Source organism: Leptopilina heterotoma, unplaced genomic scaffold (assembly GCF_015476425.1).
Source record: "Leptopilina heterotoma isolate Lh14 unplaced genomic scaffold, ASM1547642v1 Lhet_181, whole genome shotgun sequence".
Taxonomy (NCBI): Eukaryota; Metazoa; Arthropoda; class Insecta; order Hymenoptera; family Figitidae; genus Leptopilina; species Leptopilina heterotoma.
Genome location: NW_025110898.1, coordinates 76,091 through 101,495, shown reverse-complemented (window position 1 = coordinate 101,495; position 25,405 = coordinate 76,091). Strand labels below are relative to the sequence as shown.

Genomic DNA, 25,405 nt, shown 5'->3' with positions numbered 1-25,405 from the left:
TTGTCATGGTTTTGTTTTTAAATGTTTTACAATTTTCAAAATAAATTAAGTTCGATATTTTTTTTTGGAAAATTTAATTACGATAAGTTAGGAAAAATTGATGAATGAAATAATTAAAAAAAAAGTTTGAATAAAAAAATAAGAATCGGAGTCGTGTAGTGTAGCGCTGCCCTGGTGACAATATTTTGCAGCTCAAAGTGTAATTCACTAGAAAAGACACTTTTTTCCGTCAGAAAGGTCAGAGTTGAATATAGTTGATAGATACTTCATGACGAATTTACTATTTAGTTTTAGAAAAAAATAATGTACTACAAAAATCCCTCGTAAAGGAGAAATAAAAAAAATGAACGAAGATATAGGAAAGCCAGGACAATATTATTTAGATTATCTTCATCGTTTAAGTATTCTATCACAAGACGGTAAGTTTTTTTAAAAATATTTTCATAATTTAAAGATTCGACACTCAAAAGATTGTTTCTTTGTTTTCTTTTATTATGCTATATACTATTTCTATGAAAAGTTGAGTTTGAATTAGAACATAATATTTAGCTTTGTTTACATGTGTTACTAAATTATTTAAAGGTGATACACATTACAAATTCAGATCTAAAACTATAACCCTATCGGAAGAACAGCAGACCCAAAATTTATTAATTCTTATTTTTAAAATAAGATTCATTTTATAATTTAAATGCTAAAACTACTTTTCATATTAGAGTCATTCTCTGAGAAAATAAGGCATCTTAAAAATAAATTATTTTATTTATTTATTTTAGCAACAAAATTTATTAGGAACTTAATTTTTCGATTTTTGAATGTTAATATGAAATTAATTCCTATGAACTTAAGTGCAACTTCAAAACTTAAGATGTTCCATGATTAACAATTCAAAATATTAAAAAAGTTCGAAATGTAAAATAGTCGTTTTTTTAAACTTGCTGCAATGTTGCCAATGTTGCAGTGATTTTTATCTTTTTCAGCCGCCATGTTGGATCCGCCATTTTGAATTTTTAAAAACAATCATCTTTACAATCATTACGATCTTACATCGTTTAATATTCTAAATTCACGATTGAATTTTCTTTTTCAGATTATGACTTATCCAGTAACGAAGATGCTTTTTCACTCACTAAGGATGGAATTCCAATTCGGAAACTATTTATTGGCAACATAGCTCAAAGGGTTAGTATTATTTTTTATTGAATGAAAATGTTTCATTAGTTAAAAAACACATCTTTCTCCTTCTACATATATCATTTTTACCATCATACAAATAATTTCGGAAATTCAATTATTTTCAAAATGTATTAAAATTCTTCGCAAAAATTCTATTATTTTCAAAAATTAATAAAAATTTCACAAGAATTCAAAATTATTTACTAATTTTTTGATAAATTTCTTCTAAATAATTCAATTATTTTATATTATACATCCGTATTTTTAAAAACTTTCACTATGATTCGAGCCCTGTAAGTTCTCCATATAAGGTGATTTAAAAGTTGCAAAAACGTCCATACTCTGAAATATCCTATCCTTAAGTCATAAAATATTTCACTAAAAAAGGGTGAAGAAATATACTCCAAGTTTAGGTGCTTTTTCATAATCATTGCGCATTTTTTTCAGACAACCCATAAAGATTTAGAAAAGATATTTTCCAAGTATGGAAAATTAGATGGGTGTTACCTGAAAAGGAACGTTAGCAAAAATAAATACGCTTTTGTAACATTTAATAATGTTGAAGATGCTTTAAGGTAAATGTAATTTTATACACCCAACCGGTTTTAATTCAATGTTTAAAGTATAGAAAGTACTTTAATTTTGTCAAAGAATAAAAATAATTGAAAAGCTACATTGCATACAGAAGTATCTTAAAGAATATCTTAAATTTCTTAAAGAATATCTTAAATATTTTAAAGAATATCTTAAATATCTTAAACAATATTTTAAATATCTTACACAATATCTTAACTGTCTTAAACAATAACTTAAATATTTTAAACAATATCTTAAATATCTTAAACAATATCTTAAATATCTTAAACAATATCTTAAATATCTTAAACAATATTTTAATTACTAAAACAATATCTTAAGTATATTAAACAATATTTTAAACAATATCTATAACAATATCTTAAATACCTTAAGTATCTTAAACACAACCTTAAACAATATCTTAAACAATATCTATAACAATATCTTAAATATCTATAACAATATCTTAAATATCTTAAACAATATCTTAAATAATATCGTAAATATCTTAAACAATATCATAAATATCTATAACAATATCTTAAATTTCTTAAACAATGTCTTTAACAATATCTTAAATACCTTAAGTATCTTAAACAACATCTTAAACACAACCTTAAACAATATCTATAACAATATCTTAAATATCTTTAACAATATCTATAACAATATCTTAAATATCTTAAACAATGTCTTAAACAATATCTTAAATACCTTAAGTATCTTAAACAATATCTTAAACACAACTTTAAACAATATCTTAAAAATCTATAACAATATCTTAAATATCTTAAATAATATCGTAAATATCTTAAACAATATCGTAAAATCTTAAACAATATCTATAACAATATCTTAAATTTCTTAAACAATGTCTTAAACAATATCTCAAATATCTTAAACAATATCTATAACAATATCTTAAATATCTCAAACAATATCTATAACATTATCATAAATATATTAAACAATATCTTAAATATCTTAAATAATATCGTAAATATCTTAAACAATATCATAAAAATCTTAAACAATATCTTAAATTTCTTAAACAATGTCTTAAATACCTTAAGTATTTTAAACAATATCTTAAACACAACCTTAAACAATATCTATAACAATATCTTAAATATCTTAAACAATATCTTAAATATCTATAACAATATCTTAAATATCTTAAACAATATCTTAAACAATATCTTAAACAATATGTTAAATACCTTAAGTATCTTAAACACAACCTTAAACAATATCTATAACAATATCTTAAATATCTATAACAATATCTTAAACAATATCTTAAATATCTTAAATAATATCGTAAATATCTTAAACAATATCTTAAATACCTTAAGTATTTTAAACAATATCTTAAACACAACCTTAAACAATATCTTAAATATCTATAACAATATCTTAAATATCTTAAATAATATCGTAAATATCTTAAACAATATCTTAAATTTCTTAAACAATGTCTTAAACAATATCTTAAATACCTTAAGTATTTTAAACAATATCTTAAACACAACCTTAAACAATATCTATAACAATATCTTAAATATCTTAAACAATATCTTAAATATCTATAACAATATCATAAATTTCTTAAACAATGTCTTAAACAATATCTTAAATACCTTAAGTATATTAAACACAACCTTAAACAATATCTATAACAATATCTTAAATATCTTAAACAATATCTATAACAATATCTTAAATATCTTAAACAATATCTTAAATAATATCGTAAATATCTTAAACAATATCATAAAAATCTTAAACAATATCTATAACAATATCTTAAATTTCTTAAACAATGTCTTAAACAATATTTTAAATACCTTAAGTATCTTAAACACAACCTTAAACAATATCTATAACAATATCTTAAATATCTTAAACAATATCTTTAATATCTATAACAATATCTTAAATGTCTTAAACAATATTTTAAACAATATCTTGAACAATATCTATTACAATATCTTAAACAATATCTTAAATAATATTTTAAACAATATTTTGAACAATATCTACAACAATATCTTAAACAATATCCTAAATATCTTAAACAATATCTTAAATATTTTGAACATAATATTTCGAAGAATATCTTAAATAACTTAAAGAAATTTAAGATGTTCTGCTATCATTTAATAGCAAAGCTTTTTCTCTTCTAGTTTTCAATAGTTTATTTTCTTTCAGAGCTAGAGAAGATGGGTATAACAAATTAATTCATTTACATAATCGGGATTTGAGGGTAATGCCTGCAGATTCCTGGCATCAACCCGACAGTATAGAGAATATAAAAAAAAATTCTTTTAAAAAGAAAGAAAAAGAAACTGATGATAGTAGTAATTTAGAGACAAGTTACGTGACAGATGATACAATTCCAATTCATAGACTAAATGATGATTGCCTAATTCACATATTTCATTATCTTCCCATTGTAGATAGAGTTAAAATAGAAAGTGGTAAGAAATCAACATCCTAACGAAAAGTAGAATTAGTTTTTTTAATTGTTCTAATTTTTAATTTAATTTAATTTTCAATTGATCCACTTCCTTAGTTGTAAAGTTAACTGAGAGTTGGATCAATTGGGATTCTATTTGTTTGAAAATTTTTAACTTCCTCTTTAGTTTGTCAACGTTGGCGTGCAGTATGTCAAGAAGCATGGCGTGGATTTCGAACTTTAGATTTATCTCAAACAACTTGGGGTTTCACGATCAAAAATAAAAAGAAATATGTCGATACACCAACTCTGAGAAAAGTATTACTACGATGTGGTCGCTTTTTGAATCACATCGATTTTTCACAACCCCTACATCGTTTGAGTCAGAGTACTTTAACAATTGTCAGTAAATTTTGTCCAAATCTCCAGTCAATTGACTTATCGTCATTAAACGTATCATCCTCTGGTATACTTGCACTAACTGCAAATTGCTCAAATATCACGAAATTGTCCTTGGGTTCATGTTCAAATTCATGTGACAACGATTTACTACAACTTTTCACTAAAAACAAGGAATTGAAGTATTTAAAAATTAGCTCTAATTGTTTGACTGGAAAATGTCTTTCATACCTGCCAAAGGATTCAATACAGGAAATTATTCTCTCCGAATGTAATATGGTGTCACCATGTTTCTTTTTAAATGTAAGTTGATATTATTTGGCAAACTATTCATTTTCACTATTCATTATTTTAATTAAAAAAAAACAAATAAATTTCAGGCTTTAAAGAAATTTGATAATTTACATTCACTTACGCTACAAACTTGCGTGAGTTTTAACGATAGTGTAGTGCAAGCACTACGTTTACGTACAAATAGTCTGAAGAATTTGGAATTAAGCGGGTACTTTCCAATGCTATCATCGCAGGCCTTAAAGAATCTTGCCGAATTAGTAAATTTAGAGAAACTAAATCTTGGACAGAATATTTCAGTAACGGACGATTGTTTACTAGTCGTCAGTGAATGCTGCAAACAATTGAAATCAATTGATATTAATGGTAACCTACTATTCCCAAAGTAATTGTTTTTAAATAGAAATAGAATCTCAGCTTCTTTTTTCTTTTAGGTTGTCAAGCAGTTACTGATAATGGTATTGCAGGTCTGGTCACTTTACCAAAATTAGAAGTATTAATAATAAGCTATCTGGGAAAAGTAACGGATCAGCATTTAGGAAATCTACAAAGTTTAAGAATTTTAGAATGCCGAGGTTGTCCGGATATTAAGGATATGGGTTTATGTACTCTTGCGTTTATGGCAACTAAATTAGAATTACTGGACATTTCCGGATGTAATTGTGTCACGAATAATTGGATTGATTGCGCCATAAGATATACTGAAAGTCGAACAAATGGAATTATTCTAAAAGTATTTATTGGAAGTTCAGGAATTGATGTTGGTAGTGTTAAAGAGGTTTCACCTTTTCTTCAGCTTATAAATGTTGATCTTTGTATAAAACACTTGAGACCTGATTTTGATCATTACTTTTTTCCCGAAGAAAACGATTATGATGATTCGGACTATGAAGATGATTTTGATAATCTCTCTTGGTCATCAAACAGTTCTCATGAATTTTAGATAATATTTCAGAACTTTAAGAATATTTAAGAATATTTAAGAATATTTAAAAAATTAAGGAATATTAAAGGCCTGCGTTATCATTTACAGTTATTGTAAAGATGAAGATTTTAATTTATGTAAAGAGTTAATTACAAAATAATATTTAACGAATAATTTGTTTTTGAACTTTTATGTCATAACGTCAATTGTTATTTTATGTTCCTTATAATAAACTTGTACAATTATACAAATATACTGCCTAATTCTATTAAAAAATTGAAGACTTCTTGTAAATCTAATTTTTGATTATTTCAAATACTTTCCAACTTTCTGTTCCAAAAATACAGCCATAGATTTCACGCATCAGTTGATTATTTCATGAAAATAAAATTTCCAGTACATCTGATAACTTATTTTCTCGCTAATATAAAACATTAAACATTATCTAAACATTAAAATAAGATAACATCCATATGCAATATTTTTCCATATCAGAAATCTTTTTTGCATAATGCTTAAACTAGTTTATATTATTTAAATTTATCAAGACTTTTAAGAAGATGATTTTCCAGTAAATATATTTTTCTAACACAGACACTCCTTACTTCTGATAAAACTATTTTATTAGTCACATTTTTCTCTGTAAAAAACAACGAAAAAAAAAATTTAACTTATGTCTCTCTTGGAATACGCAATATTAATTTCTAATTTAGCACGTTTATTAGTTTTGTAACAACAGAACCTTGAACTTGAAAATTAACTACCCGCATACTTATCATAACAAATTGTGTGTACATAAAATTTATTTAATTATTTTTACTAGTAGATATATTTATATTGATAAAATGATGCCTATAAATTAATTGAACAAAAAAAAAAAATAATTGTATCTTCAATTAGTGTAATCTTTATATAAAGATTTAGTATATGTGTTTAATGAGTCATATTGAAATAAAGGAAACTAAGAGGACGAGTGCGAGAAAAGGTCGAAGTACAGTGCGAAATAAATCGTTAATATAAATGCTGAATCCTGTTAGCATAAAATCTAATATATATTTATTCATAACTTTAGTCCTCAAGTCGCCTCTTGACTGGTGAATACGTAATTTTTAAAAATTTTACAATTATAAAAAATAGTTATAATTAACAATAAGTTTAATAATGCTTTTACATCTGTTTATGGTGTTTTTTGCAATGGTATGTAAAAAAATTTTGTTTTTTAATTTGTAAATATTCAGAATTTTTAATTTTGTCAAGTTTAATAGAAGTTGTAAAAATTTTATCGGTGCTTCGAAGTCTTTAATTATTCGCATAAGAAATTAAGGGAAAAATAATTAATTCTACTTTAAATTTAACGACATTGGATTTAATATTTATGAAAATTAAGAATCACAAGTAGAAAATAATTTTAATATTTTTTTAAGATGTAGTTTTAGTGAAATTTTTACATTCCATAAGGAATGTAAGTGAAGTGTAATGGGTGGAGTGATCATTTGACACTTATTCAAAAATAAATTAAAAATAAATTTTCTTAGAAATTGTTAATTAGTTTCAGATATTTGCTTTAAATGTAAAAATAGCAGAAGAAGAGGATATAAATGAATCGATTGAACTTATTAAAGATTCACAAAAAGAACAATATTTAAATCAAAATTTTAATCGGGGTGAGTAAAATCGTCCTTTATGGATTAAATATTATTTTAATATAAATTAAATATCATTTTAATATAAATATATTATGCAGATACTTTTAATTATGGATACAATGTAAATTTCCACAATCAGTTTCACCATCAAGTTAAAGACATTAAAGGAATAACTTATGGTTGTTATGGTTACATCAATGCCCATGGAAATTTTACAGTAATTTTCTATATTAGTGATAGTTGGGGATATCGAGTGATACATCCTAGAGGAGAAGTTAATGTGCTTTATGATGATTTACCTTCGGCAAACAAAGAGCAACCATTCAATCCTCAACAAGGAACACCAACTTCTTGGGAAAATTTACATTTTCCATCGAATTGTGAAAACTATACAGGTATTTAAGTAGAACATTCGAAATTTATCGAAATGTTGAAAAAAAATCTCTATTGTGTCAAAAAAAAAAAAATTTTTTTAGGAACCTACAAATTTTTCACGTTTTGTTGTATCAAAGTTGCAAGTCCTGTGACTACTCGAGTCTTTAGAACCTAAATTTTATCAAGATTTTTTGTTAAGAAAAACGAAATCTAATACTGAAAAAAAAAAAAAAAAAAATAGGAACCCACAGTTTTTACACGTTGTGTTCTATGAATGTTGCAAGTCTGTGACACTACTCGAGTCTGTAAAACCTAAATTCTATAAATCAAGATTTAAAAAAAAAGTTTTTTTTTTTTTTTTTTTTTTTTTTTTTTTTTAATTTGGTCATTAGTGAATAAAATAAATTTTTCTAAGTTTAATCTTTGATAAAATATTTAAATTAATAAAACATTGTTTTACAGATTTTTCTCCAGTACCCAGGAAACTACATAAGGATCTTGAAGTTACGGTAAAAACAGAAAGACCAACAACAACGACTGAAATACCACGTGGTCCATGGCCAACTGGATCTCCCGGACCAAATGGTCCATGGCCCGGTGATCCTGAATATCGAAAAATTTAATAAAATTATAACCCAATAAACTTTTATATCCGAGAAATTAATTACTGAAAATTTATACTTTTTGATGTCTATAACTAATGGAATAAATAATTAATTATTTTTTAATTATATCTAAAAAAATAAACTGATATTTGTTTAAACAATGAAAAAAAAATTAATTAAAAAACTATTTTGTTGTACCAAAACATTTATTATTATAGTACTTTTAATCTTTATGAACCCAAGTCGTAGCTGGTAGAACCAGAAGATAAAAATTTGTGAAAAAAGACGTTTGAATTCAAATTTTAAAAATTTCAAATTGACACAAAAAACCCCCTTTATACACATGAAAATTAATTAAACACTTTTTAAAAACTGTTTTACATTATAAAGAACAAATTCGACTGTTACAGGTTAATGACGCATTATAGTAAAGATTTACATATTATCATAAACATAAAATTTTTTTTCTTTGTTCTCGTTTCCCGACTTTATTATATCATCAAATTTCCTGGAAATATATATTATATACCTATATTATATTATACGTAAATTAGCACAGTATGTTATCCAAATTTAGATTTTTTTAATTTTAAAAATAACAACTTGATTCAAAGGTCATGCCTTATATGGAGATCTAAGTGATTATACGAGAGGCCATATCGTGATGCTTATTTAATAATTATTTTTTAAAAAATACAAATTGGTTTATGAACCTTAGTTCATAAAAATACGAGAAAATTTTTTTGTAATTTTTTCTCGATTTATTTTCTAATTGTTCGAATATTTTATTATTGGTTTTGAAAATACTGTTATAAGATGTTAGGAGAATCTACATTTTACAAATAGTTCAAAATATTTTTAATACTTATGTAACATTTTCTAATTTTTTAATTATTTTGTTTTCGTTCAAAATTTAAATTTCTAAATTTCAAAATGGCGGATCTTATATGGAGCGATTTTTATTAAATTTTCACTAGATTCGCTTGAAAACTATTTACTTTAAGTTTCCTACGATCTTTGGTTACATCCGTAACCGAAGTTTGAAATTTTTTTCGTCACCGAATTTTAAAAGCGAATTTTGACAAAAAAAACCGCCATATTGAATCCGACATTTTAGAATATGAAAATCGAATGTCAAATTATATTCATAATTATTCATAATTAATAGATTATGAAAATCGAATGTCAAATTATATTCATAATTATTCTATAATTATTCAAAATCTAAAATGGCGGATTCAATATGGCGGTTTTTTTTAAATTCGCTTGATTTATTTAAAATTTACTATACTATACTATAACTTTTTTCTTGTTTGTAGTCTAATTGCTATATTTTTATATTTTTAATTGTAGAGTATCTGTTTTAAATTCTTTAAAAATAAATTTTGAAAAAATAAAAAAATTTTATTTTTAAAAATAAAAATATCGATTAACTTTATAAATACTGTGGTAAAATAGTTTATATACACCAATCGATTTATTTTCGCACTAGATATATATATTTAACAAATAATAATTAAAATTTTAAAAAAATTCTAATTGAATTTTTTAGCAAAGTTATAAATAATTTAAAAAGGCAAAAAACAAACAAGAGTTTTTTTAAGACCTTGTACATTGTATAATTAATATTTATAAATTTAATTAATTTAATTAAAATTCTTATGATTATAAATTGATTTTTTTTTTTTTAGAAAATAGTGTATCAATTAACAAATTTAATTTAATTTTTTAATTAAATTTATAAATTCAAAATTTTTTAAAATTTCTATTAAAAGTTGTATTGATAATCTTTTGATAAGATAATGTTCATAATAATCTTTAAACTAATAAAAATCGCTAGTTTTTAACCATAGTTAAAATATTAAAATTTTAATGGTTTTGATGAAATATTTTTGTCGTTGGCCACGGTTCGAAAGATTTTAACCAAAATAGAGAAATTTTTGGGTTTTTAAATATTTTTGTCATTGGCCATGATTCGATAATTATAGACCATAGTCAAAATATAGAATTTTAAATTAAAAAAAAAATTTTTTTTTATTTTTTTAAAACTATTTTTACCTTTCATGGTTCTTTATATTTTGGATTTAGCTAAAAATGAAAAAATAATAAAATATCGTAGAAGTTTTATTTACATATTCTATTTTTTTAATTATCATCAATTTATTTTTTGTACCTTCAATTTTTGTACAAACTTAATTTGATCCACACTTCCATTATAGACATAATTCTTGATAATCACAATAGTGTGACGAATATAACTAACTAAATTTTTTTCTGCTATTCTAAAAAAGATACAAATGTCCTTCAAAAATTGCGTCCAAATAAAATATCTCGCCCATAAATGTGAAGCATTCATCATTTTAGAGTATAACCACGCGTTCTCTATATAATAAAAAAAATGAAGAAAGAAATGATGTTGTATTGCGCCTTTTCAACCGAAAGAATACCTAAAGAGAAGGGGTTTTAGCATATAAGACAGAAATAAAGTTGATCCGACTTTAGTTTAATTTAAGATCGCGTTTCATTCTTTTCCAATTAATTATCACTTTTTCTTTCTTAATTTTAACAAAAAAATATTATCCGGTGATTTGCAAAAATGCTCGTGAGAAATAATTAAGAGACTGTTTTCTTTTTTCTTTTAATAATGAAAATTTAAAAATTTTCCGTGAATTTGCTTCTATAGACACTGGATATAATTTGTTTCCATTTTACTTCTTTTATTTACTATTTATTTTATTCAATTTTTGAAATTTAAAATGTGTTTACCAGTGAGGATGATGATTATTCTCATTTTGGGATTATACTACCAAAGTGCTGTGGGTCAAACTATTATCACGGCTCAAACAAAGTTTGATCAGACATCGAGAGAACCGAATTTTGACACACGTAATAAAAAATTTACTTTTTTTAAAATTTACCCCACTTTTCAAAAAAAAAAATTTTTTTTTTTAAATTGTTGCTGAAAATTGAATCTAAACTGAATTTTCGGTCTAAAATCATTAAATATTCAGTTAGTCTTAAATTTTTTCAATATTTTCAACTCTGGTTTAGAGAATTATTCTTTCGGTGAAGAAAGAACAAAAATATGATTTTTGGGTACAGGGAAGACAAGTAATGGTTTTTTTTTTGAGTATAGAAAAGAAAAGTAATTGTTTTTTTCGAAGAATTTTATAAAGTACACTTGACATGAAAATAAAAATTCGTTAATAACTTTTCATTAAGTAAATTCTTACACAATATAGTCATCATCTTCTTCTTCTTCTTCTGGACATTGTTTTAAAAGACATTCAGTCACGAACAAATTGTTTATATTATTATACACTCAATTTGTCGTTTCGAAAATTACCCGTCTTCCTCATTATAAAAGACCGTATAATCAAATATTTTCTTTTTATTTATTTTCCTTTCTAATTTAATTGCCAATTACCAAAAAATTGCACAATTTTTAATAAGACAGTAGTTTTTTAGCCTTTCATCACGTGTGTTAAAATTGACCATTTTTGGAAATAATTATCAACAATGAGTTTTAAATTCTAAAATATTTTCTTATAATAAAAGACCCATTTTTTTTTTTTTTTTTCATTAACATTGTAAATGGGGAAAAAACTATTTTTTTGGGATTTAAAAACAATTTTTCTATTGGTATTTGAAAACAATAATGGAATCGTGTATTTGTGTAAAGTAATTTTGAGGCATGGTAATCCAGTAAAAAGGAATAAGGCATAATAGAAAATGTGGCGTAACTTGGTATGCCGAAGGTTATGTCAGAGATTGCATAAGTTACTCAGCTGAATTGGCTGGAGAAAGTATTATGAACTTAAAGTAAGCATTAGTTTCTTTCATATATATATATATATATATATATATATATGAGTGCTACTTTGGAGCTATCCAAGACACATTCTCATCCACATCACTCAATGAAACAGATGAGTCAGTGAAAGTGTATATAAGACACACAACCTCTTTTATGTGTGTATATACAAAATCAGTGAGAGTTGAAACTGATAGTACACAATCTCTTACAATTATGCATTTTTCAACTTATACACTGTATGCATCATAAATTTACTGTTTCACTATATAATAAACCATAACGCAATTTAAGTTTAAAGAAAAGGAAAAAAATCCAAATATAAATTATGAAATACAAGAACAAAAAAAAAAAAAAAAAAAAAAAAAAGTAGAACAAAAAATTTGATTGTTTTGTTTTTATAGAATATCATGACAAAAAAGTGTTATAATTAAATGCAGATTTTAAATTATTTAAATATAAATGGACCAAAATGACATTGATTTTGATTAATAGCGTATGGGCACTATATGACACATTGATAGTCTGGTAATTCTTGCTATACTCCAGTATATTAAAAATTATTCCAACAGTTTCTATTTCTTTCAATATATTTTTTACCAGTTATTGTGTCTAAGTATGTAAACTATTGTTCAGCTGGAATAAACTTCTGTTGAAGTTTCACTTGCTAATAGATAAAAAAAAAATTTTTTAAATAAAACCTTTTCAAATTTAATAATTTTAAAAATTTACAAATATAATCCTTTCTAAACTTTAATTATTTTCTACACAATTTTCAACTAAACTTTAACTAAATTTCTGGAGCAAATATTTCTATAATAATTTTCCGAAAGTTCCTCGAGAATTTATAAATATTTAAATACAAAAATTTAATTTTTTATAATAATTGTAACTGTAACTATATATGTAAAAGTTAGTAAGGTACAATATTTTTAAAGAATTATAATAAAGAAATTGTTGAAATTAATTTAAAATAAAAATATTTTTAAATAATTTTCAAAATAATAGTTTCTTAATTAATAATTATATTTGAAAAAAATTTTAAAAACGAAAATATGATAAAATCTTTAAAAAAAATTGAAATCTGATAAAAACTTTAAAAAATAATTGAAATTTGGTTAAATTATAAGAGAATTCATAAGATTAATTTTTTTAAAAAGTATTTTAAAATAATTTTTGAAAAATAATTTTATGAATTTGCTTATAATTTTACCAAATTTTAATTATTTTTGAAAGATAATTATTTATCTGCGTTTCATTTCCAAAATTTTCTCTTTAATTATAAATTATAATACAATTGAAAAATTTTCAAATAATTAAAATATGATAAAATTATTAAAAAATAATTTAAATTTTTACCGAAATAGCAGTTATTTTTAAAAAGATTTTACAATAAATTTTGTAAAATCTTTTAAAAAATAACTGCTATTTCGGTAAAATCATAAGGAATTTCATGAAATTAATTTTTTTTTTAAATATTTAAAAATAATTGTTGAAAGCTAATATATTTATTAATTTTTAATTTCTAAAAATTTGTGTTCCAATTATATAAAATTGAAAAATTTCCAAACAATTGAAATTTATGGTAAAACCCTTTGAAAATAAATAATTTAAATTTTCGTAAAATCTTTTGGAAATAATTGAATTTTTGAAAAATATGAAAAAAGTAATTAAATTTTTGAAGAAATCCGAAGCAATCCAAAGCAGATTGGGATTTTCCAAGTTTGGTTTTACCACACGGAATAATTCATATATTCTGTCCACATTTAAAATGATTCATTTTCTCGTACCTATGTTTTGCTTTTTTTTTTGTTTTTTAAGTTGACATTTAATTAATTTTAAATAATTTTTTCCCAATTTTAAATATTCTTTGCGCAAGATTATTTTTAAAAATAATAATAATTTCTTTAAAATATAAAATTTCTTTTAATAAAATTTAACGAAATTTTTAATTGTTTTCAATTAAATTTTTCGATTATTCTATTTTAAAATAAAAATTTATTATCAAAAATTTTGTAATTTAGTTTAAAAAGAATTAAAGTCGTCATTGGTTTTTTTAAAAAAAATTTTTTTAAAACTTATAATGTTTCTTTAAAAAAGAGATAAAAAAGAGTTATAAAAGAATTGTTTTTATTTGAATTAATTGATATAAAAACTTTTTATACAATAATTAAAGCAGAAAAATGTAGAATAAATTTTTAAACATTTCAATATAAATGTATACAAGTGTCGAAAAAAATCACGTTTTTTTTTAAAGTATGCAAAATGGAATAGATTATAGGATTCATTCGACCATAAAAATTTCATGAATATAAATTCGTTAAAATATGAAACAGAAAGAAATAGTATTGTGAGTGATGGTTGCAACTTGACTATAAGTATCTGCGATTTCAAACTTGCAAATCTAGGTTCAACTACATTGACGCAGCGTCGTTTTTTTTATCACTTTCAATTAAGAAAATAAAATAATTTTTTTTTAATATTTAAAAAAAATTATTTTTAATATTAAAAAAATTTTTTTTTTTAATATTTAAGAAAATAATTCTGTTTAAAATATTTTTGTGTTATTTTAAATATACTTTCGATGCCCATATCGATGACCTCGTCGATGAAAAAAATTAAAAAATCTGATGACTGCAATTATTAATATATAATTATTTTTAATTATAAAAATAAATCTTAAGTTGTTCACATGTCAGTCAAAATTGTAGTTTAATTTGTGTTTATGCTTTGCTACGGTGGTCACTTGATTTATTTCCTGTGTTCATTTATTCGTGTTATTATTGCTCTTTTCATTCAACCACTTAAGACGCATTACAATCATTACATTATATTATGCATACAGTGTTCATGCGGTCAATTTTTATTTATTTTATTTATTTTAAGTTGAAATTTATTTTAACTGCATTTATTAAATTATTCTTCTTTTGAAACTAAAATAAACGATGCAAAAAATTTTTGTATTCAAATAATTCATATTTGTAAATTTTTACTACTTAAAAAAATAAATTGCAACTAAAGTAAAGAGAATTCTTCTTTAATTTTATATGCCATACATTCTGACATGATTTTTGAGTCTGAAAACGAACTTAAGATCAGATTTTGAAAATTCAAAATGGCGGATCCAATATGGCTGGTATTTTTTAAATAAATGATTGTAAAATTGAAATTTTCAAAAGGATTTCTAACTGGAAAATTAGTATTGATTTTTTCATTTGTAATGCATTTTTTACATTACATCTAATTTGCTTTATAAAATTTTTATTTAAAGTTGTGAAATTTTTTTTTATTCAAAATGTGAAAATTGAAAAATTCCATGTTTTTTTTTAGTAAAACAGTGTAATAGATTGTAAACAAAGATTATGACAAAGTTTCAAAAATTTTTTACTCTCAGTCTCTTGTATTTAATTAACTCTTTTTTTCATTACATTAAATTATACAAGTCGCAAGATTTTTCCACTTTGTAATTCACACGGATTAAATCAATTTATCACGATTTTATAAAGTAACAATATGTTAAATTATGAATTCTTTTACTATTTTTTATTGAAAGAAAAAAATTAAAGAACACTTTCCGTAAGTATAAGAATTACCAAAAAAAAAAATGTTATCCAGTTTTCATTTTTATTAAATTAATTGAATCAGATTTTTTTTTTTCAGTGATCAGGTATTTTAAAATCTGTTTACCTTGAAAACAAATTGCCCTGACGGAAGTCCAACAATTTATAATGTCACCTAATTGATAAAAAAAAATATCCTTTATTAAATATCATATGCGCATTTAATATAATCGTGGAGTATTAATTAAATTTTTCAATTATCGTGTTAAAAAAATAATAGTATAGTATTTTATTCTTTATAACATTATATAGTGGGTTTATTCATTTATTCTGTTATACTAAAAAAGAATCATTTAAAGATATTTTTAATTTAAACACGAAACATTGTTTTTTATTTTTTTATATTTGTTTTTATTCACTTTAACACATTTTTAATTTAAACACGAAACATTGTTTTATTTTTGTTTACAATTAATTATTTCATTTTTGTTCACTTAAATACAATAATTTTTTAATTTTTTTTTTTTTTTTTTTTATTCACTTTAACACTATCTTTAACACATTTTGAAGTTAAACACAAATCATTATTTTTGATTTTTGTTCACAATTAATTATTTTATTTTTGTTCACTTAATTATTAAATTTTTAATCACTTTTAATATTATTATTATATTATATTTAATTTTTGCTTTTCTGATTGCAGCGGAGTACATTCTTCCATGCAATAAATCTGACGTAAAGCTGGATGTTTGCATTCAAAAATCGTTCAATCATTTAAGACCATATCTTGTAAAAGGTAAGTATTAATTTTAAGTAATATATAGTTTAAAAAAAAAGTGTAAATTTTTTTTTTTTTTCATCAACATTATTTAAACATTAAAAACATTCAAATATCTTTGAATTTTGAAAAATCGTGTCATTTCTATCAAAATTAGTTCATGACGTAAGAAAAAAAAACATTCATATGCCACGAACAATAAATATTTTGATAGAAATGAAAAATTTTACTTTCTAATTTATTTTTTCAGGAATATCAGACTTGGATTTGCCACCAATCGAGCCGTTAACTATTCCAGAATTGGGAATGAAAAATGATCAGGGTGCAGTTCGAGTACATGCTCTATTTTCCAATATTACAGCCTTTGGACCTGGAAATTATTCCATCACAAAAGTTCGAGTAAACATAACAACGTTGAGACTCGATCTTCATTTAAAAATTCCAAAGATTGACTTGCAAGGACATTATAAGGTGGTTGGAAATGTCCTTCTATTTCCCATTCAAAGTGAAGGCGACTTTTGGGCTTCTTTCGGTAAGAATGGTTTTAAATTTACGTAAAAATATGAATTTTAACACTGGGGTCAATAAAAAAAAACTGCCAGAGTTGAATGAATTTAAAAAAAAATGTTATTATCAGTTTTAAAGAGTATTTTTTATTACAAACGATTAGATGAAAAATTCTGTTTTTTTTTGCAAAATACACAATTTTTTTTAAAATCGAAGAAAAAAATTTATTCCCCAGGACTTTTTAATATGTATTTTATTAATTAATTAAAAATGATTATATATTTAACTTCCAATTCCAATCATGATGATTAAGTTAATAATTCTTCATTTATATTTGAAGTCAACGAGATAATGAAATTAAAAATAAATTAAAAGAAATCATGTTATGTATGCACTCAATAGTAAATTGTCAATCAACCCGAGATTGATTTGACATTAAGTACTATCAGTATGGTCAACAATCTCTCTATATCCTGTCCTGTGTATTATAAAAAACATGTCACCGCGCCATTCAGCAATTAAGCATTCATTTCTATACATAAATGTTATTTTAAAAATATAAAACAGTGGCCCCCCCAAAAAAATTTAATTCATCTTTCTTCATTAAGAATTTTAAATTATTTTCATAACATTTTTTTGGAAGAATTTAATTCTTTTTATAAATAATAATATTTTTTGCGAGAATTATAACCAAAAAATTTTTTTGTTTAGTTTAAAGATTTCTGAAGATAGAAAAGAAAAGTTTAAAGATTTGTCGTTTTAATCATTTGGCAGCACTGGGCCTACTTTCCTTTGTTAGGGAAGAAAAAATTTTCTACTTAAATCAGCCCATCAATACGATTAGTAATTTAGATCAATTTGATCGTTTTTTCATTGGTTTAAAATTAATCGCAAACGCCTTATATAGATAGATGTTGATTGATCATTCTCTTTAATAGAAGTAAATTTATTCTTGCTTTAAATATCTATTTAAGGGGGGAAACACCATTTGGAAAAGCAAATGCCTTTTTCAACAAGTTTTTTTCTATAATAAACGACTAAATTTTAAAATACAATAAAAAAATTTTTTTTTTAAATTTAATGTAATTTAAAATGCTAAATTCTTGTAGATAATGAAAATTTATTATTTTTTTTATTACAGGTGATGTTGTAGCCCTCGCCAAAGTACAAGGTGTCGAAGAAATAAGGGATGGAATTAGTTACATGAGGATAGCACGTCTGCTGGTTGACTTTAATTTAGACACAGCCGCATTCAATGTGGTGGATCAGTTAAAAATCAATAATGTATTCGGCCAAGCAATGAATAAATTTCTAAATGAAAATGCTAAAGAAATAATCGATGAAATGAAACCAGCAGCAAGATCAAGTATTGCAAAGCATTTTCAATCGTTTTTAAATACAGCCTTTACTAAAGTTCCAATGAAAGTTTGGCTAAGAGATAATTAATAAAATTCGAAAATTTTTTTAAAAATCACAATTGTAATATTTATCAAAATTTACTTTTTCAACATTGCAATTATTATTACAATCGAGGGTAAATAAGGAAAAATTAGGCCACTCCAAATTGAAATCGTACTTCATGTGAAAATTATATAATTGCTAAAGTATGTTTTTGTTAAATAAGTAGTTAATTTAGAGATTTAGACAATCGAAAATCTACCAAATTGAGATAATTTAAGGAATTAGTTAAGATTTATATAAATAGAAAACGACTGTAGTTATAAAATTAATTTTTATCTTATATAATGTAATGTCTGATGTATTATATGTATTAAAAGTGTTTATTAGAAAATTTTTTTCAATTTTAAATTCATCGAATTTTGTATAAAAAAATTATTAGTTTATGTTTAAAAAATAAGTAAAAGTAGAAAGGATATTTTTGCAAAAAAAAGTAATTATAAGAAACCGCACATTCTATGTAATTCGTTGTTCACAATATGGTTTTGAAAATTTATTTTCGCTAAAAATACTTGACAGAGCAATAAAATTTTAAACGATAACGTCAAAAAGCGACAAAAGGTTTGAATTAAAAAGAAATAAATTTACTCCATACTTTCTAAAATATCTCATTTATTTACATGACAGTTTCCTACCCTTACAAAAAAATCATCAAAAATCACCAAAAATGGTCAAATATTTTCAAAAATCTTCAAAAATATAATAATCTTCTAAAATCATCAAAAATCTCCAAAAATCATCAAATATTTTCCAAAATCTTCAAAAATATTTTAAAAATCATCATGTCATCAAAAATCTTCTAAAATCATCAAAAATCTCCAAAAATCATCAGAAACTATCAAAAATCATCAAATATTATCAAAAATCTTCAAAAATCATCAAAAATCATCAAATATTTTCAAAAATCTTCAAAAATCATCAAATAATCTTCTAAAATCTTAAAAAATCTTCAAAACTTTTCAAAAATATTTTAAAAATCATCAAAAGCCATCAAAAATCATCAAAAAATCTTCTAAAATCATCAAAAATCTTCAAAAATCATCAAATATTTTCAAAAATCTTCAAAAATCATCAAATAATCTTCTAAAATCATCAAAAATCTTCAAAAAATTATAAAAAATCTTCTAAAACCATCAAAAATATTCAAAAATCTTCAAAACTCTTTAAAAATCTTTTAAAAATCATTAAAAGTCATCAAAAATCTTCAAATATTTTTAAAAATCTTTAAAAAATCATCAAATAATCTTCTAAAATCATAAAAAATCTTTAAAACTTTTCAAAATTATTTAAAAAATCATCAAAAATCTTCAAAAAATTTTTAAAAATCTTCTAAAATCATCAAAAATTTCCAAAAATCATGAATTATTTTCAAAAATCATCAAATAATCTTCTAAAATCATCAAAAATCTTCAAATATATTCAAAGCTATTCAAAAAATTTTCTAAAATCATCAAAAATCTCTAAAAATCATCAAATATTTTTAAAAAACTTCAAAAATCATTAAAATTCATCAAATATTTTCAAAAATCTTTAAAAATCAGCAAAAAAATCTTTTTAAATTATCAAAAATCATTAAAAATCTTCTAAAATCATAAAAAATCTCTAAAAATCTTTAAAAAATCTTCTAAAATCATCAAAAGTCATTGAAAATCATAAAAAATTTTCAAAAAATTATAAAAAATCTCCCAAAATTATCAAATATTTTTAAAAATCTTTAAAAATCATCAATAAATCTTCTATAATCATCAAAAGTCATCAAAAAATCATCAAAAATCTTCAAAAATCTTTAAGAAAAAGCATATAAAAATTTAATAAACAGAACACTTTGTTTTAGGATTCATTTTTGAACCCAGAGGACATTGAAAATCTTTTGCAAATTCTGGACGGTTCGCTAGGGAACCTATTACTCGAAATTCCTTTGGACTGTGAACATCTTGATTGAGTAATAATTTTTGAACTTTTGGAGTTACCTTCTCGCAGTAGCCTTGTGCAAAACTAATCCAAAAAAGTTGAGACTGCGTATAATTCAAACCAGGTAACATTTGCTCTGAGCTATGATCCTTCACCCATTTTTGATAAGCTAAATATGCTATTTTTAATCCTACATTATCGGCAATATTTTCATCTTGTGTTTTTATGCCATTTACCTAGAGATATGAAGAAATAGAAAATTAAAAATGACACCGAAAAATAAGATAAATTTTAAGATTACAATTAAAAAATTAACCGTTAAAAATTAAATAAAAAAAAGTAGACTTTTTTTTAAAAAAGTAGATTCTTTTATACTAACATTCAAATTAACATCTTCAACTGTATAGTTTCCATATTGAGAAATAAAACATTGTGCTTTTGTTGCAAATTGTTTTTGAGACGTAGGCTCCCACCAATCGTTTAAATTTCCATTTTTATCATAATGTTTACCCTGAGAGTCAAAACCATGTGTAAATTCATGACCAACAATACTTCCAATTGCACCATAATTCATGTACATTGGTCTGCTTTCATTGAAGAATATTCCTTGAAAAATTCCTGGTGGTATACCTAAATTAAGGGAAAAATTTTATTTTCATATTTATTAAAAAAAAAAAAAAAAAAAATTAACAGTGATAATTATTTTTAAAAAAATTTAACAGTATAATTAACATACTAAAACTATTCTTGTTGATAACATTGAATGCATTTACATGTGTTGCATCCTCCCGAAACAACATGCTGGACCTATTTACAGGTACCCTAAACGAACTACTTAGTAATTTATGCTCAAATTTCGTAATATTCAAAATAGATTGGTCAAAATCGTCTGCAGTAATTTCCAAGTCTTTGAAAAATTCATCAATTTCATTGTCATCAGAAATTTGGAAATTGCTTTGTCGTTCAGCATGGAGTAAGGAAAGTTTCTCTAGAGCATAGTCCTTTGTCTTCTGGTCCAACCAATCCACCTGAATAAAAGTGAATTTAAACAATTTAAAAATCTGACATTGAAACTTTTTTTTTTATTATTATTAATGTTTCTATACACCAATATCAATGGCAGATTTTTCAATACTGTTCTTACATTTTTAATGATGATATAGAATTGATGGAAAATATTATTCATCAATTCCTCAACATGTTTGTTATAAGATTCTTCATTAACGTAGTTTTTGACATAAAGAGTACCTAAATTAGACAAGAATACTTTTCTCGTTAATATAAAACATTTCCCCCACTTTTCCTTGATTTCAGAGAGATTCACTTCAGAATTGTCATTGAGAATATCCTTAACGAATGTCCATATTACATACATTGCCTGATCTCTTTTTGAAATGTTATTAATATGTTCGTTAAATTTTTTAAAGAAACTGCTATCTGAAACCAGTACAATATCGTCATCTCTAACTTCCGTCGATGGTTGTAATATTCCATTAAAAATTTCCCTCCATAAAATATTCGAATAGTTTCCCTCAAGTTCTTTAACAGTGATTCTATCGTAAATATGCGATTGTCTGTCGTTTTCGGGAATAGACATCTGTAAAATAAGAATTAAATTATTTCTTAATAGTTAAAAGTAAAAATTAAAAAAACAAAAATTTTTTTTTTTTAATTCTAATTTTAAAACAAGAACTAAAAATCTAAATAAAAATAGATTCAGAACTCATCTTAAAAATTAATATACTTACATTAATGAGCATACTGTCTATTTCATTAATTTTTTTGATTACATCTTCAAATGGTACTTTGCGTTTTATAAGTTCAGGAAGAAAGTATTTTAGTCCACTAAAATCACTGATAGACGCAGTAAGATCCGAAGGTTGTTCAAGCTAAAATAAGAGCTTAATTATTTTCTAACATAAATTTTTATGTCTTGCACTTGAAAATTAATTTTTAAAAAATTAATTTTATCTGCTATAAGAAAATATTTTCATATACATACCCTAAGAACAATATTTGAATTATTTTTCGTATCCAATATAAGGTTCACCTTAAAAAAAGCTGTGCTTAAGATACTAGACTCTTTTATTATTTTCAACTGATATTTTTCCCAATGGAAACTCTCATTTTTCATATGACTTTTTTTTAAATAGCTCCATCCATTAATTTTTGTTATAAGATCAACGGTCACTTTTGAATTTAATTCTTTCTCGTCAAATGCTTTATATGTACGGAAAATATAAATTAAAAATTAGAATACGACGAAAAAGTTATATAAATTATTTATCGGTATAAATATTTTTAAAAAAAAATTATCAAAAGTCGATTAAAATAATAATAATGTGAAATATTACTTACTTGTATTCATACAGTTGTGGTAAAATGTTTTAATTAATTTCACATATTTTGCATCAGTAGGTTTTAAATCTTGTTCTAGAATATTTTTCATCTTTTGTTTAATTTCCTTATCGATAGAAATAAAATTGTTCTTTATAAAAATATTGTCATTAGAAAGTACTTGTTTTCTCATGTATTGACCACAGGCGAATTTATAAAAATTGTCACAAGGGTCTAAACTTTCATCCATATAATTCATTACTCTTGATGCTGTAAATGAATCGTTTTCAGTAAAATTTGATTTTAAATACACTTGTTCTAGTTCTTATTTTAGAAAACATTTATGACATAATTATAAATAATAAAAAAAAAAAATTATGTAAATATTAGAAATAGTTTTTAAAAATGAATATACTAACCTGTGTGAATGCATTCAGGTTTAATGCAATACTTAGTTGTATCATCTGATATTTTTTGAACACCATTTATTTCTGGAATGCTTCCATTGATAGTCTTTGATAATGGATACGGAGATAAATTTAAATTGAAATCTAAAAAATGATGTAGAAAGTTTTAAAAATAATTCCTTAATAATAATTCTATAAGAAAAGTAAAAATATTTTAAAAATTAACACTCTGTTTATTAACACACAGGAAAGTTTTAAAGTTGATGTTAATAAATATAGAATATTAATTATATTTTGGTAAAAAAAACACTTACTATATTGTGAATTATAATTTTGTGCCTCTGATAAATTAACAAAGACTACAAGGCATAAAACTATTAATCCATGTTTTAATCCTAATCGTCTTCGACACCTTTTGAAAACAGATTTTTGTTAATAAATAAATATAAATCTTTTTTTAAAAAAAAAATTAAGCGAATTCTAAAAGTAGCTATAATTTGATATTATCAGGAAATTGGGATTTGACAATTTTAAAATTCGCGCATTAATTTTTATGTCAAATGAATTTCATGTTATATGAAATTTATGTCAAATGCATTTTATGTCAATTGATCTTTATGTCCAATGAATTTGATATGCAATGAAATTTACGCCAAATGAATTTTATATGTAATAAAATTGATGTTAAATGAATTTCATGTTAAATGAAATTTATGTAAAATGAATTTTATATGCAATAAAATTTATGTTAAATGAAATTTATGTCAAATGAGTTTTGTGTCAATAGATCTTTACATGTTAAATGAAATTTATGTAAAATAAATTTCATGTTAAATGCAATTTATATCAAGTGAATTTCATGTTAAATGCATTTTCTGTCAAGTGAATATCATGTTAAATGAATTTTATATGCAAATGAAAATGTAAAATGGATTTTGTATGCAATGAAATTTATGTCAAATGAATTTCATGTTAAATTGAATTTTTGTCAAATGAATTTAATATACAATAGATCTTTATGTCAAATTAATTTTATGTCAATTGATCTTTATGTCAAACAACTTTCATGTTAAATTAAACTTATATCAAATGGAATTTATGTCAATTGATCTTTATGTCAAATGAATTTTATATTAAATGAAAATTATGTCAAATGAATTTTATGTACAATGAAATTTATGTCAAATGAATTACATGCGTTAAATGAAATGTATGTCAAATATATTTCATGTTAAATGAAATTTATATCAAATGCAAATTTTACGTTAAATGAAATTTATGTCAATTGAATTAAATGTTCAATAAAATTTTTGACTTTCACACCTTTAGATAAATTAAATTTTTCAATTTATTTCTGCTTATTAAAAAAAATACCTTACCTGTCAGAATTTTCCTCTTCGCTATTGAGCATTTTGCAAATTTAAAAAAAAAACTTTTTTAACCACATACAATTATAAATTTAACCTTTTATAGATTTGCAAAATAATATATTTTAGTTACAATATGTTCACTTGTCTCAGTCTAAACTCGAAATGTTATGTATTCTACGTGTTTTTAATATTATATAGAGACGAGATCTATGCAAACCATTGTACAAATTATCTTAATATACTTTTGGGGACGTCATTAATTTGTCATCCACTTAACTAGAATTTTGAGTGTGACTAATTAAATAAAGGTAAGATCGAGTTATAATGACAAAAGTGATATTATAATCAAATATTACTAGGCCATTAACAAATACGTTATGATTTATGGAATTTCGAAGAATAAATTTAAAATTCAGATTAAAATATCGTTATAAGCGTTTATTGTAAAAGGGTTTAATTACTAGAGTTCAAATAAATTCTTATCTTTCAATCCTATCGTAACTATTGTATGATATCACTGGTATTTATTACGTTTCTTCAAATTAGAGAGTTTGTGGTTTTCCAAGTACTGTACCTCCAAGAATTTAACTGATCTTTTAAATTTTTTTCAAATCTTATTTTTCTAATCTTTTTTAAATGAAGGATGTCAGTTTTTAATTTTAAGCCTTTTAGTTCTAAGCTTTTTTTTAATAATTGTTAATGCAAAAAAACAATTTTTACTATAATTCCGGTACGTGGATCGTAATATTTGAAAAAAATCATCTTTACTTGTTCGTTTGTGTTTTTTCTTCTTCAAAGAGCTACATTAT

General features: G+C 23.2%; 4 protein-coding genes across 4 annotated transcripts; 3 read left to right on the top strand and 1 right to left on the bottom strand.

Annotated features, from left to right (window-relative positions):
• Positions 1-248: 248 nt before the first annotated feature.
• On the top strand, positions 249-6,122 carry LOC122500058 (F-box/LRR-repeat protein 2-like). Its single transcript, XM_043608774.1, has 7 exons — positions 249-419; positions 1,091-1,182; positions 1,624-1,751; positions 3,967-4,235; positions 4,401-4,915; positions 4,993-5,269; positions 5,338-6,122. Exons 1-7 carry the CDS (start codon positions 344-346, stop codon positions 5,844-5,846), a joined length of 1,866 nt encoding a protein of 621 aa, XP_043464709.1. The 5' UTR covers positions 249-343; the 3' UTR covers positions 5,847-6,122.
• Positions 6,123-6,422: 300 nt separating this feature from the next.
• Positions 6,423-8,862, top strand: LOC122500070. The gene is made up of 4 exons (XM_043608792.1): positions 6,423-7,025; positions 7,378-7,492; positions 7,573-7,869; positions 8,312-8,862. Exons 1-4 carry the CDS (start codon positions 6,990-6,992, stop codon positions 8,470-8,472), a joined length of 609 nt encoding a protein of 202 aa, XP_043464727.1. The 5' UTR covers positions 6,423-6,989; the 3' UTR covers positions 8,473-8,862.
• Positions 8,863-10,961: 2,099 nt separating this feature from the next.
• LOC122500082 (protein takeout-like) lies at positions 10,962-19,180 on the top strand. Its single transcript, XM_043608807.1, has 4 exons — positions 10,962-11,340; positions 16,532-16,624; positions 16,857-17,138; positions 18,255-19,180. The coding sequence occupies exons 1-4, from the start codon at positions 11,211-11,213 to the stop codon at positions 18,557-18,559; spliced, it is 810 nt and encodes a 269-aa protein (XP_043464742.1). The 5' UTR covers positions 10,962-11,210; the 3' UTR covers positions 18,560-19,180.
• A 1,084-nt stretch (positions 19,181-20,264) lies between these two features.
• On the bottom strand, positions 20,265-24,943 carry LOC122500075 (neprilysin-2-like). Its single transcript, XM_043608798.1, has 10 exons — positions 24,606-24,943; positions 23,541-23,638; positions 23,239-23,370; positions 22,841-23,089; positions 22,485-22,702; positions 22,231-22,371; positions 21,627-22,079; positions 21,219-21,510; positions 20,862-21,112; positions 20,265-20,718 (listed from the first exon to the last, which is right to left on the bottom strand). Exons 1-10 carry the CDS (start codon positions 24,635-24,637, stop codon positions 20,380-20,382), a joined length of 2,205 nt encoding a protein of 734 aa, XP_043464733.1. The 5' UTR covers positions 24,638-24,943; the 3' UTR covers positions 20,265-20,379.
• Between the last annotated feature and the right edge of the window lie 462 nt (positions 24,944-25,405).

What these genes read in the sequence shown, in the direction of transcription:
- LOC122500058 (XM_043608774.1), top strand. Translation starts at nt 344, where the DNA reads ATGAACGAAGATATAGGAAAGCCAGGACAATATTATTTAGATTATCTT. An exon ending in AATGTTGAAGATGCTTTAAG is followed by an intron (nt 1,752 to 3,966) that starts GTAAATGTAATT and finishes ATTTTCTTTCAG; the next exon opens with AGCTAGAGAAGATGGGTATA. An exon ending in GAAATCAATTGATATTAATG is followed by an intron (nt 5,270 to 5,337) that starts GTAACCTACTAT and finishes TTTTTCTTTTAG; the next exon opens with GTTGTCAAGCAGTTACTGAT.
- LOC122500070 (XM_043608792.1), top strand. Translation starts at nt 6,990, where the DNA reads ATGCTTTTACATCTGTTTATGGTGTTTTTTGCAATG. An exon ending in TTATGGTGTTTTTTGCAATG is followed by an intron (nt 7,026 to 7,377) that starts GTATGTAAAAAA and finishes ATTGTTAATTAG; the next exon opens with TTTCAGATATTTGCTTTAAA. An exon ending in AAATCAAAATTTTAATCGGG is followed by an intron (nt 7,493 to 7,572) that starts GTGAGTAAAATC and finishes TATATTATGCAG; the next exon opens with ATACTTTTAATTATGGATAC.
- LOC122500082 (XM_043608807.1), top strand. Translation starts at nt 11,211, where the DNA reads ATGTGTTTACCAGTGAGGATGATGATTATTCTCATTTTGGGATTATAC. An exon ending in AGAACCGAATTTTGACACAC is followed by an intron (nt 11,341 to 16,531) that starts GTAATAAAAAAT and finishes TTCTGATTGCAG; the next exon opens with CGGAGTACATTCTTCCATGC. An exon ending in CGACTTTTGGGCTTCTTTCG is followed by an intron (nt 17,139 to 18,254) that starts GTAAGAATGGTT and finishes TTTTTATTACAG; the next exon opens with GTGATGTTGTAGCCCTCGCC.
- LOC122500075 (XM_043608798.1), bottom strand. Translation starts at nt 24,637, where the DNA reads ATGCTCAATAGCGAAGAGGAAAATTCTGACAG. An exon ending in AAATTATAATTCACAATATA is followed by an intron (nt 23,371 to 23,540) that starts GTAAGTGTTTTT and finishes ATCATTTTTTAG; the next exon opens with ATTTCAATTTAAATTTATCT. An exon ending in TCTATATCATCATTAAAAAT is followed by an intron (nt 21,511 to 21,626) that starts GTAAGAACAGTA and finishes ACTTTTATTCAG; the next exon opens with GTGGATTGGTTGGACCAGAA.